Source organism: Talpa europaea (assembly GCF_964194135.1).
Source record: "Talpa europaea genome assembly, chromosome: 4".
In the NCBI taxonomy this organism is placed as follows: Eukaryota; Metazoa; Chordata; class Mammalia; order Eulipotyphla; family Talpidae; genus Talpa; species Talpa europaea.
In genome coordinates this window covers 86,510,727-86,525,299 of record NC_140070.1, presented here as the reverse complement: position 1 = coordinate 86,525,299, position 14,573 = coordinate 86,510,727, and the positions used below count along the sequence as shown (strand labels likewise).

At 35.4% G+C, this 14,573-nt stretch overlaps 1 protein-coding gene across 2 annotated transcripts in view; it reads right to left on the bottom strand.

Annotated features, from left to right (window-relative positions):
• Positions 1-14,573, bottom strand: part of TBC1D23 (TBC1 domain family member 23) — a gene marked incomplete at both ends in the record, with an annotated part of 47,199 nt that overhangs the window by 27,427 nt on the left and 5,199 nt on the right. For both annotated transcript variants that reach the window (XM_084231903.1, XM_084231902.1), the window contains 7 exons: positions 173-276; positions 1,453-1,499; positions 1,591-1,715; positions 4,040-4,163; positions 7,936-8,140; positions 9,133-9,238; positions 10,620-10,731. In XM_084231903.1, coding sequence (XP_084088029.1) covers positions 173-276; positions 1,453-1,499; positions 1,591-1,715; positions 4,040-4,163; positions 7,936-8,140; positions 9,133-9,238; positions 10,620-10,731 — 823 coding nt within the window. The remainder of the gene's footprint in view (positions 1-172; positions 277-1,452; positions 1,500-1,590; positions 1,716-4,039; positions 4,164-7,935; positions 8,141-9,132; positions 9,239-10,619; positions 10,732-14,573) is intronic.

Genomic DNA, 14,573 nt, shown 5'->3' with positions numbered 1-14,573 from the left:
AATGTGTGTTCCTCCACTATGGAGAATATATACAGTGAAAAATCACACAAAACTGTTAACACACGACTAGATAGGAAGAATGATAACCTTGAGTATTTTAACTGTAAAACATATAGCATAAATCTTAAAACAATGCACAAAATGTAATAGTTGGTCATTTCTTGTCTCATACCTTCCTAAATGAAGCTGGTGTTTTACTGCAATAATACTGTGCCAGAGAGAAAAGGTCTTCTATATCTTCTAGATTCAAACTGGAGGGAGTATTTTCCAAGAACTCTGAAATAAGATTACATACATTTTTAAAATCATTAGTGAAGAATACAATGATGGATATTATTTACATATTAAAGCTAAAATATCTTCAACATAATAAAAAAACTATATAAATGGAATCACAATAGTTACTGTCTTTAAAACTGCTTAGGGCGGATGAGAATTTCCCCAAAGGAACTGCTAATGCAATTCTGCCTTAGTGAATGATCCTCTCAGATAATCAAATCAAACTCATATTGTTACTTATTTAACAAACACAATTAAGTACCAGGGCCTCTGCAAATAATAAATGACTAAGAAAGATTTCCTGACTTACAGAACTTTGCCTTGTGTGAGAAAGGAAGTAACTAAATTTGTATAAAGGTTGGAGGGTGGAAAACCCAGAAAGAGAACCAAGGTTGCAAAATGGAGATACCATGATAACTGAGCACTGAATGGTAAATTAAGGAAGAAGGATGGCCAAGACAGAGAAGAGGGCGTTTTATCTGAAAAATGAAACCAAAGAAATAGTATATGGAAAGGAAAGAAAGTATTAGAAAACATGAAGGAATGCATGAGCATGGTAAAAAAATCAGGAAAATTTTAAGGCTTTTACCTAGAGAATGAATAAAATCTAAAGCAATCTCAGAGCTCTTTTGGACTAATGTAGGGTAAGGTAAAAAGTATCAGGCTTTTCTGCCCTTCTGCCATTAGGATAGCTGACGGAACCCTGTGGTCCTGAATGCATGCCTGATGGCGGGCACCTGGAGTAGCGTGTGGGCATAGGTAGATGGGATTCACCTGGGCTAAGACTGGGCTTTTAAGGGAGGCGTCACGGGGACACCAGCAGAAGCCGAGAAAGGAGCAGAGGAGCCGAGAGAGAAGCAGAGCCATGAGAAGAGCAGAGAGAATGTGAGAGAAGGCCGGAGATCCCAGAAAGAGTGAAGACTTGCTGGGGGCTGGGAATCCTGCCAGCATCCCGGCCCCCCTGCCTGCCGCGTACCTGGTAATCCCAACAAAAGCCTGCAAAACCCACTGAGGTGTCCAGGACTCTCTCCTCCTTTACCCGGTCTGCTGGATCAGAAAACCTGCACTATGTCCAATCCTGCCTCTACAACTAATTTTTGAAATTTATAGATGAGGAAAATGAATTTTGAAAAATTAAGTGACTTGAAATGCTTTCTCTACATTGATACTTACGGATAACATTCTCTTTACTGTCAGACTCCTGTGATAAAATAACTTCTCTGTAAAAGAGAATCCAATTAATTTGAGTTAAATATTAACAGAGAACTCTGAGAATGGAGAGGAGAAATATCTAAGCAACCTAATACTTACTTTGCATTAACAAGAATTATTAACATTAAGAAATAAATAAAAAATGGATCTGCTTGTTGTAGATATCCATCCCATATTGCCTGTGTGACTTCAATGGGACAGTAACATGCAAAAAGGCTTCCAATCTGTAAAAAGGAAATGACATAAACCATTGGAAATAATTTGTACTTTTAAGAGAATTAAAGAAATGCAAGAGTAACATTACATTAAATCACCTGTAGCACCTGTTGTGTACCTTAATGTTAGTGTATGTAATCCAAATGCAGAACATGTGGATTCAAAGCACAGTGGAGCTACTTACTAGCTACGTGACTTAGGGTATGTCACTTAACCTCTAAAGCTTCCATTTCTACTTCTGTTAAAAAAATACTACTGCTCATCTTCTACCATTGTTGTGAAGAGAGAAATAATTAATCTAGAGTATCTGAAGTAACTAGCTGATATTTGCCATAGTATAACTAGCATAATCACTACACTATTACTTGTAAGGTAACTGTGAGGATCAAACTGGTAATTTAAGTGAAGAGCACCTAATAAAACTTTAATGAAACTATAAATGTAAATTGCTCCCAAAGCTTACATTCATCTTTTGAAATAGATCCGACATTCATATCCCTCAATAAGTTTTGGAAAATCTAGGATTTTCTACTTCAAATATGCGTTGTAAATGTATAAATTTCTTTAGTGTTCACTTGTATTTTAAACTGCATGAATTTAATGATGTATTTTGATTATTCAATTTTCACTAGATACAGAAACAATTTCACCTACAGGTATAAATTTACAACATTGTTGAAGGCTAGGGAGCTAGTGAGAATACATTTAGTACATATTTTGAGCCATGTACTAAACTACTGTCATATATCTTTCATTAAAATGTCTCTCATTTTAAATATCCTCATAACAGGTCTTCAAAGTAAATCTCTCCCTTCCCATTTAACAGGTGACGAAATGAATTTGTATTAAAGAGCCTTCACAAGCTCACAGAGCTAGCAAGTGGTGGTGGTCAGACTAGAAAAAAGCCGAAGAATCCACAGCCCATGTAAATGCCACCACACTTCACCAGAGTTTTTTAAAGTATGTAATGCTACTGTTTTTTTTGTTGTTTTAAAAATTGCCATTATAAATACAGATTAGAAGATGCAAACACAAATAGCAATACAAAAACATCATTGAAGTCACTTAGCTAAACTAAAGCTAACAATGCATTGCTCATGGGTATGGGTTCTTAAGGCTTAGAAATCAGTTTTAATTGTTTCATCTCAAGACTAGGGGGAAAAAAGTCATTTCCATAGGATAGTAGTAGAAGGAATGAACTATTTGGGGAACACACTCAAGAAAAAACAGTTGTTTTAGTACTTAATTAAAATTTGATATCAACACCAAGGATTAATCTAGTATTCTTGAAATAATTCATCCCATCACTCTCTGAAATAGGTAGCATAAATTCCCATTTTACATAGAAGAAACCGAAGTACAGCGATTGTGTCTTAAATCAGATAGTTAACGACTGGCAGAAATGGGATTCTTTCTGAAGAAAAGTTAGGTAAGACAGGATCCAGGAATATGTTTAATTTTTAAATATATATTTTCAGAAAGATATTCGAGTTAACCTAGAAGAGCAATTCTGAAAGTATCTGAGATGCACAGAAATTCTTAAGAGTATTAATAGGGAAGTCCATGATGTCAAAACTATTTTCATAACAATTATTAGGCTTTATCTGGTTTGCCATAATTATTCTCACAGAGACAACAGAATTTTCCAATACCTACACAATATATAGTATCACCAGATTTATCTAGTCAAATGTATATGAGATTTACAAAAATATAAAACAATGCCATTGTTCTCACTAATTATCTTTTAGGAAATATAGCTATTTTTCGTTTAAAAGATAGGTTATTTATGTTAACATACAATGGCTATATTACTTCTAAATGAACTAATAAATGAACTAATAAATTTCTGATTCTTAATTTCTAATTAACATAATCCATACAAACTATGGATCTCCAACAAATGTTGGTTGCAAGACATCCTGAGAACAAAAGGTTTGACCCAGAATAATAAAACTTCACAATAAAAAAGCAAACACAGAATGACAGAGCACTTAGATGTACTTTATGTATTTTTATATAAATCATTTGATAATCTTAAGTCATGACTGGATATCAATTATTACAGAGACCACGAACAATTTAATCACACTTATAGGTAAATATGTGACATATATTTATAAAACTAAAGGTTAAACTTTATATTAAATAATCTGAACTAACATTAAAAAAAGCATTTCTGAAGTGCCAATAACTTTATTCCTGTGATTTAGTGATGGTGATGGTCTATAATTTAGTACTTTCTCTTTTCCTTGGGGGAGAGGGGAAACAGCCTAACTATAGTTTACAGAAATCTATTTTTCATTAAGTGTTCCTACTTTCACTTTATTACCCAGTTGAGTGCATAGGAGTCTGGAGTAATTTTCTTTGTATCAAGGAAAGAACAAAGCTCAGGCTCATGGTACTGGATGAGTAACCGGAAAAGATGAAATGGTCTCCCTTTCAGCAAACAATCCCTAGAAAACAAGAGAATCAAGGTTTCTGCATTAGTAGGTCAGAATTAATCATATCAGTAACCAACACTCCTGCAAAACCACCTCCTCTCCCCACATCCCAGAACACTTGAACACCACAGCATTCACAACAAGTACCTGATATAACCAGGCTAACCTCTTGCTAACACCTCTTGCTAACACCTTTAATACATCTTACTTGAGAGAAAATTTGTAGAAGTAGCTGGTCGCCTCAAAAATTTTCCATATAAATTAATGGCAACAATGTTCTCAGTCTGAAAACATAAATTACCAAAATATACTAAATAGAACTTATACTTTCAGGGAGTGGGAAAATCCTGTAGGGAACCGAGAGTCTTAGAAGCTACTTAAGTGACCTGGGTATCAGGTGTTCAGAGCGAATTCCAGAAGGTGTCAAACACTAACCTACTAAATAACTTTCCTACTTCTTGCCTGGTTCCTTTGTGTCAAAGTACAGACCATCATCATAAAAGTCAGTATTTATTCAGAGGGAATTCCATGTGCCAGACACACACAAAGTCATCTCATTTCAACTCTATAAGCAAACCTATGAAATGGATACTATAATTATCATTTCCATTTTACAGATGCAAAAACTAAGGCTGAGTTGTCATCAAGTAGTCCACCCAAGGTCACGCTATGACGTGATGAAGTTAAGAATTATACACAGAAACTGGGCATTATGCCATTATGCCATAGTACCCTTTCATATATATCATTTAATATTTTAGCAAGCAGTATTTTTGGTAGGGGTACAGTTTCTAAAATAACAAACTGTATATGGATTGAAATTAGGTAAAGGTCTCATATAAAAGAGTTAATGAAAAAGCCCTCGGTTGGTAATTCAGATGTCCAGAAATAGAACTTGATTCATATTGGCAAGATTTACTTCTCATCCTTAGTCTGAATATCTTCCCTACTTTGAAAATGCAAGGAAATAATCTGCCAAGGCAAAACACAGAAATATGTAGTGAGTAGAGCAAGGCATAAATTGTGAGAACAACTGCCTAGTTTGTGATCTTATTTTCAAAATCATGGGATCTCAGGTAATAAGTGAATGCAATAGGATCCATTCATTTAATAAACTGCCTATTGCAAGATGTCCTTCAATGAAGGTTTTGTACTTGACAGAATTCTATCCAAGTTATACATAAATCTGTGATAAGATACATTAAAATGAAGTTCTTCAGGCAGCATTTTTTGGGGGCTGTGTACTAGTCAGAGTATTAATACCCTGCAGTACTGTTATACATGGAATTCTCAGTAACTATTAGTACCTGAAAAGGCAATGTGTTTCAAGACGCAATGTAAAATTCCCGCCTTCTATTACTAAGTAACATCGCCAACATTAGCTAGAAAGTTGGAACGTCACATCCCTTGCAATTCCTAGCACTGTTAAACCAAGAGATTTAAAAATGTAAGCTAGAATACAATAGCATTTGGGAGACCTAGTATATGAATTTCAGCCTCAGCACTACCATAGCGTAAGCCCTGTCTTAGCATCGCTGGGTCTATTTTTCTTACTTGAAGGGCTAAGGAATCAAGGTAGCAAGGGTTCTCCATTCTGGCATACATTAGAATCACCTAGGAATTTTTTAAAAAGTATCTATGCCTAGGATCTACCTGATCTCTATTTATATTTAAAACTTCAAAGACAAATATGTATTAAAAGTTCTTTGGCTGAACTGACATTTCTCCAAAGATATACAAATTGTCATTAAGAACATGAAAAATGTTCAACATCATTAGCTGTCAGGGAAATCCAAATGAAAATTATAACAAAATACTACTTCACTCTCATTAGTCTAGCTATTAAAAAAAACACTGATGAAGATGTGGACTAACTGGGATTTTCATTTACTGCTTGTAAAATGGTAAAGTTGTTGTAGAAAAATCTGGTAATTAACAGTTATCATAGAATTTAGCAATTTCACTCCTAGATACAGATCCAAGAGGAATGAAATTACATATCCACACAAACACACTACACAAATGTTCATAGCAGCATTATTCATAAAAGCCACAAAGTAAAAATCCAAATGTCCATCAACTTAAATGAGAAAACAAAATGTGGTACATAAGTAAGCACAATGAAATGTTACTCAGGAAAAAAAAAATGAAATAATGATATGTGCTACAATATAGATGAACCTTTAAAACATTATGCTAAGTAAAAAAAAAAACAGTCACAAAGTACCACATTATGAGACTCAGTTTATATGAAAATGCCCAGAATATGTAATTCCATGGAGACAAAAAGTAGATTAATGTCCACGTAGGGCTGAGTGTTGGGGTACAATGGAGGGTTGTCTATTAATGTGTACATGGTTTCTTTTGGGGGTAACAAACATGTTCTAAAATTTACTGTAGTTGGAGTCTCACAACTCTGTCACTGTACTATAAACCACTAAATTGTACATGCTAAAAGGGTGAATTTTATGATATGTGAATGATCTCTTGGTAAAATTATTAACAACAGAAAAAGTTTTTAGGTTCATTCTACCAAGCAACCAGAGTGGGGAATAATATTAGTAAAGCACATGCATCCGTTTCGAACTTAGATCAAACCCTGACTCAGTCACACACCAGAAATGTAAACCTGGATAACTCATTTAATCTACCTCTTTATTTGCCTCAGTTTCTGCAGCTGTAAACCAGAAATACTTACCTTATAGTGGTTACTGTTTAAATAAGAAAATGCACAAAGCACTTACATCTAGTAGAGTGTGTTATCACACAGGAAATAGTAAAGACGGTATTCATTCAACTAAATCAAGTTCCAGAATAGCGTTTCTCTATCTTGACTGCACACTGGAATCAAATGGGAAATTCTAAACAAGCACTGATGCCCAGTGCCCTCCTCAAAGAGTTTAGTTAGGCATGCAAATAGGACTAGCTTCTTTCTGGTCTCAGAAGTGTTGACATTGCCACTCCCCTCCAACCCTTCCCACCTCCACAACCACACTCCCCCCCCACCCCCACCCCCGGTATGGTCTCAACTTAAGTATCTATTTAGGGCAAGTTAGGTTTGACCCAATTATACATTCCCATAGTAGTCCATATTTAATTTCCAAATACTCAGTATACTTCTAATCACTTGTTTGATGTAGGATACTTGCCTGTATTTCTAGGATTACATCCAAGTTGTTACCCCAGCACTTCACTTAAGGTAGCAATTCAAAAACTTTACCTCTCACTTAGACACTGTAATGTTACCTTTACTCCTTAGGTAAAAAATTAAAATATGGGGCCTCCCCAGTGGCGCAGCGGTTGATCGCTGGGTTGCGAAGCTGCCAGCAGCCTCTGCAGCGCCGGTTCGTTCCCCCACCACTGGGTGAGGGTCCCACATGGTGCCCAGACCTCTCCTGCCGCCCGCTGCTCCCCTCAGCAGTGTACTTTGGTCCCTCTGCCTGCTCTGCTCCCCGCTCTGGCTCTGGTGAATTCTCTCACCCTCCCGTGCTTCTGACTATACCCAGTGCTTATATAAATAAATAAATAAATCTTTTTTTTAATTAAAATATGGATGCCACCAATGAGTTATGCTACATATACAGACTCAAGAAGCATATATTCCTAAAAAGAATCCTTTTAAAATATTTGTAACCACAAAAATAAATGCAAGTAATAATTATGACTTAGAAAACCCTGGAAATGTTGAACCTTTTACTTTATCACCAAAGTAAAACAATTTTAGTTCAAAGCAGACTAGATTTGTATTCATTTTTAAAATTATCATAACTAAATTACATCTTACCTGGGAATGTACTTATTCATGATAGCATAAAAGCAGTTGTATAAATCGCTGCGTGGCAGTTGAAGATGCACCAATGGTTTGAGTAGATGTATCCAGCTAAGGGACGTGCTATATTTAATATTACGTGATTTACAATAAAAGGTAATTACAGATTCAATATCCAAACATAATTCTGCTACCTTCTCTTCTGGCACTGAAAGCTGGTCTAGAAAATAAATGTCAAAATAAAGTTAACATGGGCCTGGTAGAAGCTAAATTATTGGACATAACATTTGTTCACAAACATACAGTACACAGTTAATATGTTTACAGAATGACAAGTGCAAAGTAACACTACATGAAAGCACAGTTTTCCTTATACTTACTCAGTATTTACTAACAATTCAGTATTTATTAACGTAGCAATACCTGACCAATAAACTCTAGACAATCTCTGTGAATAATAAGATAGATGTAAGTATAAGAATGGACAATCTGAAGTAAAGAGGAAGCATAACCCATATTTTGGAAAAACAAAAAAGCATTTTCTAAACAACAGATTGTCATGCACTTCAAGATAGGCTGTTGCCACTTAGAGCATTGGCAAGGGGGGGGGGAAGGGATTCATTCTCTACCACCAAATTCCTTTCTCTTTGTCCATATCAGTAATAATATTTCTACTGTCGTTAGTATATAAAAGCTTATTTAATCAATCACTTAACTAAAATGTGATGGAAAGAGAAAAGACAACACTGAACTATAGATGAATTCAGAAAGAAAAACATAAACTACATTCATTTAATCTTGAAAAAGCCCTTGTGGAATTATTGGAAGCCTATTCATCCATGACTTACAATAGCGTTTCTATAGCAGTAAATGACCTATGATTTATAGATAAACTTTTAGAACAAAGATTTCTTTAATTTGAGGACTGTTTACTGTCATATAGCTGTTTAATTATACAAATACAATTTACAAACTGCAACAAAACTGTAAATGTATTTGAAGAATTTAACATCTAATGCAAAAGAAACATTGAAAGTTGGGCTTTCTTTCTTAAAATACTAGAAATCATTTTCTAAGAATTTAAAAAGTTCAAAAACTATTTACCAATACTTATAAATTCACTTTATCGCACATCAAAACAAGATAATTCTACTAAACAGTTATTCCTCTACTCAAAAATGTTCACTGTTTGAAAACAATTATTAAACTTACCAATAAATTCTAGACAATCTTTGTGAATAATGTTCTGTTCTGGCAAATCTAAAATACCATCCCATGATGCCAAACTATCGCCTTTTCCTGCAACATTTAGTGCAATCTGGAAGAAAAATTTAAAAAGCAACTAGTTTCATATCTCATTCTAGAAAAATGTGCTGTAATAGTGGAAAGTCCTAAATATAGGAATAATAATGTAGACTTCAAAAATCACAAAGTAACAGATTTACACTCCACCTGAGCTGAACCTTTCTTTAGTAATATTACAATGAAGTAACACAATTATTTTAAATCTTCCTACATTAAATTTTACTTCATGTTAATCCACTAAACAGAATGACTCACAGAAAAAATTGAAATAATTATATGTGTAAATTTATTTCAAGCAAATATCATCAATAGTATAGACTGAACTGTTTCCTCTCCACCCCCCCCCCCAAATTCATTATATTGAAAGTTAACCCTCACTGTGATAGTGTTTGGAGGTGAAGGCTTTGGGAGGTGATTAGTCATGAGAGTGGAACCCTCATAAAAGGGATTAGTGCCCTTATAAATGAGACAGAGAGGGTCCCTGCCTTTTCAGCAATGTAAGAACACATAAAGGAATTATTATTCTTTTAAGTTTAATGGTATTAAGGCTATTTTAAAAGCTTTTACCTTTCAGACGAACATGCTGAATTTTTTTAGTATGCTACCAAGGATTTGCTTTAAAATAACCCAGTGGGTGGGTAGAGAGGAAGAGATGAGAATACTAAACAATATGGGCTAAATGTTGATAACAGTTAATGTTAAGTGATGGGTACATGGGGGCTCATTGTCAAGTCTCTCTACTTTTGTATGTCTTTTAAATTTCTATAATAAAACATATAGAATGCTATGTACAGTTATAATCCCATTTTTATTACATATATATGTTTGTATACATGCAGATGGGAAAAAGTCAAGGCATTATTGTGTGTTTTACCTATAATTGACAGGTAACAGTTAATTTTTTTATCTTATCCTTTGCTTATATATGTTTTCACAAAGATAAATATTTCTTCTGTAATCATAAGACCTTTAATTTAAAATTAAAAAGTGACCACACACATGCACTGGAGAGTAACTTAAAGGAAGTAAAGCAAAGGAAAATCTGTAATTCAAACACCCAGAGACCTACATTCCCTGCCCCATTTTTCAAACATAACTAACGTCATTCCATATCTGCATTTATATATCCTATTTTGCTCACTGGTTTATTCCCTATTTCACTAAACAGAGTTCAAAAAAATTACTTCTAGTGGCTCCAAAGAAAACATGGTCTGTTAAAACCTAAATTGTCAAACATACCAAACACCACAGAAACACATATTTAGTAAAATTGTTATGCTTTTAAACATTTCAGATTTCTCATCTTATAATTTTTCTGCAACTGAAACAGCTGAAAATGTTATTAAACACCAACCTTAAGTGATTACATTTTATTTATTTTAATGTCTCATTACCTTCCAAACTTTGGCCCTCAGATCAACAGGTAGTGGTCTTCCTTGAATTATATTTCTCAAAGTTTCAAGATCACAACCTCCTGCTTCCAGAGCTTCTTCAAGGTCTTTTTCCCTAAAAAACAAGTCCTATTTATTAAGATAAATTTTAGTTCTTTTTTTTCCTTTTCTTATGCAAGAATAACTTACAAGCATGTCCTATAAAATGCTGTGTCTAAGAAAAAAAGGTTCTTAGTAGTCAAACTATATTGCCAAGGCATGTACAGCATTTTGTTTTCTTGGAAGGGTATCTCAGGCTTCACAGAGCTAATTTACTATTCTTATGTATGTAGTTCTAAAGAGGCTTAGCTGTTTTCGTAAATTAAAGAAATTTAAAAAAAGAAGACAGGGCAAGCAGACTGACAGCACTAACAAGTCATAATAATAGCAGCATTGAAGGTAGCTGTAAAGACTAACACTTTATGCAGTTACTAACTTTGTGCCAGGCACTGTTTCAAACATTTTATTTTATTTAAAGATTTATTTATTTATGCATACAAAGCTGGGGTATAGGCCAGAGATATGGGGGGGGGAGTGAGAGGACCCACCAGAGACAGAGTGGGGAATAGAACAGGCAGACTGACTGAAATACACTGCTGAGGGGAGCTGTGGGCAAGACAGGAGAGGTATGCTTCACCATGTGGGTTGCTCCCTGGCTGGGGATAGAACTTGTGCTGCAGAGGCTGCGAACTGCTTCATAGTGCGATGCTTAACCACTTGCACCACCAGGGAGGCCCTGATTCAAACATTTTACATGTGAGGTTTTTTTTTTTTTAATTCTACTTTTGAGAAACAGCTCAGATCTATAGTTGATAAAAATTGAGGTTGATTTATTCTTTTTTGGCCAAGATGTACAGAGCAGCCCGTTAAAATTTAGATTGCTTGTATCCATGAAAGAGAAAATTGTACAGACTCTTTGATCAATAAATACCACACTTTTAAATGACTTAAAAATATAAATAAACTGAAAAGCCATTTACTCAAATGGAAGCATTTCACCAAACGAACAACAACAAAATTTTTTTTTTCCAATTTCAGTGCAAAATCCTGGTTTCTTCTTAAAGTAACTTTGCAAAATTCCTTAGTATTTCAGACAACAAAGTTAGTCTCTGATGGCAAAAAGTCCAGTCCTCAAAGTACTTTTCAAATCATAAGGCACAAGTAAATCTCTGTTGATACAGCTGCTGTTGTATTCTTTGATGCTGCCCTGTCCCCAGAGAACCATAAACTTAGTCTCCAGGAGTACAACTATGATTAAGATTTCCTTTGTAGATCAGAAAATGCTCCACCGTAAGTAGTAAAAGGCACTTCTCACAAACTAAATAATTAGAAATAATGTTATCTTCTGAACAAGATATTCAAAGGTTGACTATCAGACCTTCAAAATTACAATAGTGCTTGTAAAAGTAGTAGAAGAGCTGAAAATAGTGCAGTTAAATAATTCATAAAAGAATCAAGTTCTCTTAAGAGACAGGTAGTTAACTCAAACAGAATTTTGCTTCCTGTAAACCAAGTTTCTTTTTACTTTTTTTTTTTTTTAAGATTTTTTTTTTTATTTATTTATACAAGCACTGGGTACAGTCAGAAGCACGGGAGGGTGAGAGAATTCACCAGAGGCAGAGCGGGGAACAGAACAGGCAGACTGACGAAATACACTGCTGAGGGGAGCAGCAGTCGGCAGGAGAGGTCTGTTGCGCCATGTGGGACCCTTGCCGGTGGCCAGGGATCAAACCAGTGCTGTAGAGGCTGCAGGCAGCTTCGCAGCACAGCCCTTGAGCGCTGGGCCACCAGGGTAGGCCCGTAAACCACGTTTCTTTTCACTTTTAAATAAACAAAAGCAGAACATTCAAAATCAGAACACGTATTTAAGACTGATAACTTCACCTAGGTCTTCTCAACTCCTCTGGAGTAACATGCCCCGAACTATCCCCTCTCTCTCACCTTCCACTTCTGTTTCTCCTCAGCTTTTTCCTCTGAACCAATTATGCTCAACTTTGCCACTGGAAATAACATCAACAACCACCACAAAAACTTCAAACTTTCCATTCCATCTAGTTACCAACTTTTGGTTGTTCCCTACACAACACAGTTTGGGGGAAGAATTCTCAACAATAAATGCTGCCAAATCTCCCTCATCTTTCACTTAACCCCCTCTCTCTTACCATACCTCTCCATCATTTCTCCTCCCTCGTTGACCCCACCACTCCATAAGGACTATTCTCCTCATGCTCACTACTTCCTTTCTAATACCAAAACCTTCACCTTAATTTGAACTTTCTAAGATATATAACTATTCTTTCTCCAAAATAGACACATAAATGGTAAGTAAATACACGAAAAGAATTTCAAAATCATTAACCATTTAGGGAAATTCAAACCCAAACCACAAATGAGATACCACTCCACACAAGGATAGCTAACATCAAAAAGACCGAATAACAAGTGTTGGCGGGCCTCCCCGGTGGCGCAGCGGTTGAGCGCTGGGTTGTGAAGCTGCCCGCAGCCTCTGCGGCGCCGGTTCGATCCCTGGCTGCACCCAGGCCACCGGAGGAGGGTCCCACATGGCGCGCAGACCTCTCCTGCCGCCCGCTGCTCCCCTCAGCAGTGTACTTCGGTCCTTCTGCCTGCTCTGCTGCCCGCTCTGGCTCTGGTGAATTCTCTCACCCTCCCGCTCTTCTGACTGTACCCAGTGTATGTATAAACAAAACAAACAAATAAATAAATAAAACATGCCTCTATTAAAAAAAACTATAAAAAATAAAAAAAAATAAAAAAAAAAAACAAGTGTTGGCAATGATGTGGAGAAACTGAAACCCTCAGATATTGCTGGTAGGAATGTAAAATGGCACAGCCATCTTAGAATTCAGTTTGACAGATTTTCAAAATGTTAAATATAAAATTATCATATGAACCAGCGATTCTACTCCTAGGTATATACATTCACACAAAAACTTGTATGTGAACTACAATGAAATACTATACCTCATACGATTAGAATGGCTAGTCAAAAAAGGGCAAAGATATGGAGAAATTAGAAGCCCTACGCATTGCTGGTAGGAATGTAAAATAGCTCAGCCACTATGGAAAGACTGGCAGTTCCTTAAAAAGTTAAACATAATTACTATATAATCTAGCAGGTCCCCTTATGGTTATATAACCAAAAGAACTGAAGGCAGAGACTCAAACAGATATTTGTACATCCATGTTCATAGCAGCATTATTCAAAATAGCCAAAAAGTGGAAGCAACCCAAATTCCCATGGATAGATGAAAAGATAAACAAAATGTGGTACATACAATGGAATATTAGTCAGCCTTATAATACATGCTACAACAAGAATCCTGAAGACAAATGCCAAGTGAAATAAATGAATCACAAAGGGCAAATACTATTATGATGCCACTTATATTGGGTAACTAAAATAGGATTAGTGTATTTTTAATTTGGTTCTTTCTAGGTGTCTGTTAAAGTATATATGAAATACATAATGTGTACGCAATCAACTTTAGAAAGAACACAGGGTTTAAAGAAACATGAGTTTAAGTACCAGATTTTCCACTAATTGGATCTTTTATTTGACCACTGTAAGTCTTCCCTCTCATTTCTAAAAAGGTAATAATATTCCGTAACTTCCCTTTTCACTGACTTGCTCTAAGTGCCAAATGAGGTATTATATATATAAGTTGTGGGCAAGTATATAGTATCGTCTTACACCTTCTTGCTGAAATTATTAAATAACACCATAGCAGTAAGTTTTATGTAAAAACTTTTAAAATAAGAAGCGCATATACTAATGCATTCCTACTCATCTATGAGATGCTATGTCAGCTTAACAATAAGAAACTCCTTTAACCATCAAGAAAAAGGGAATTTGAAATAATTCATTTAGTCATCATTTGCTCAGGTTGGGTCAAAAGG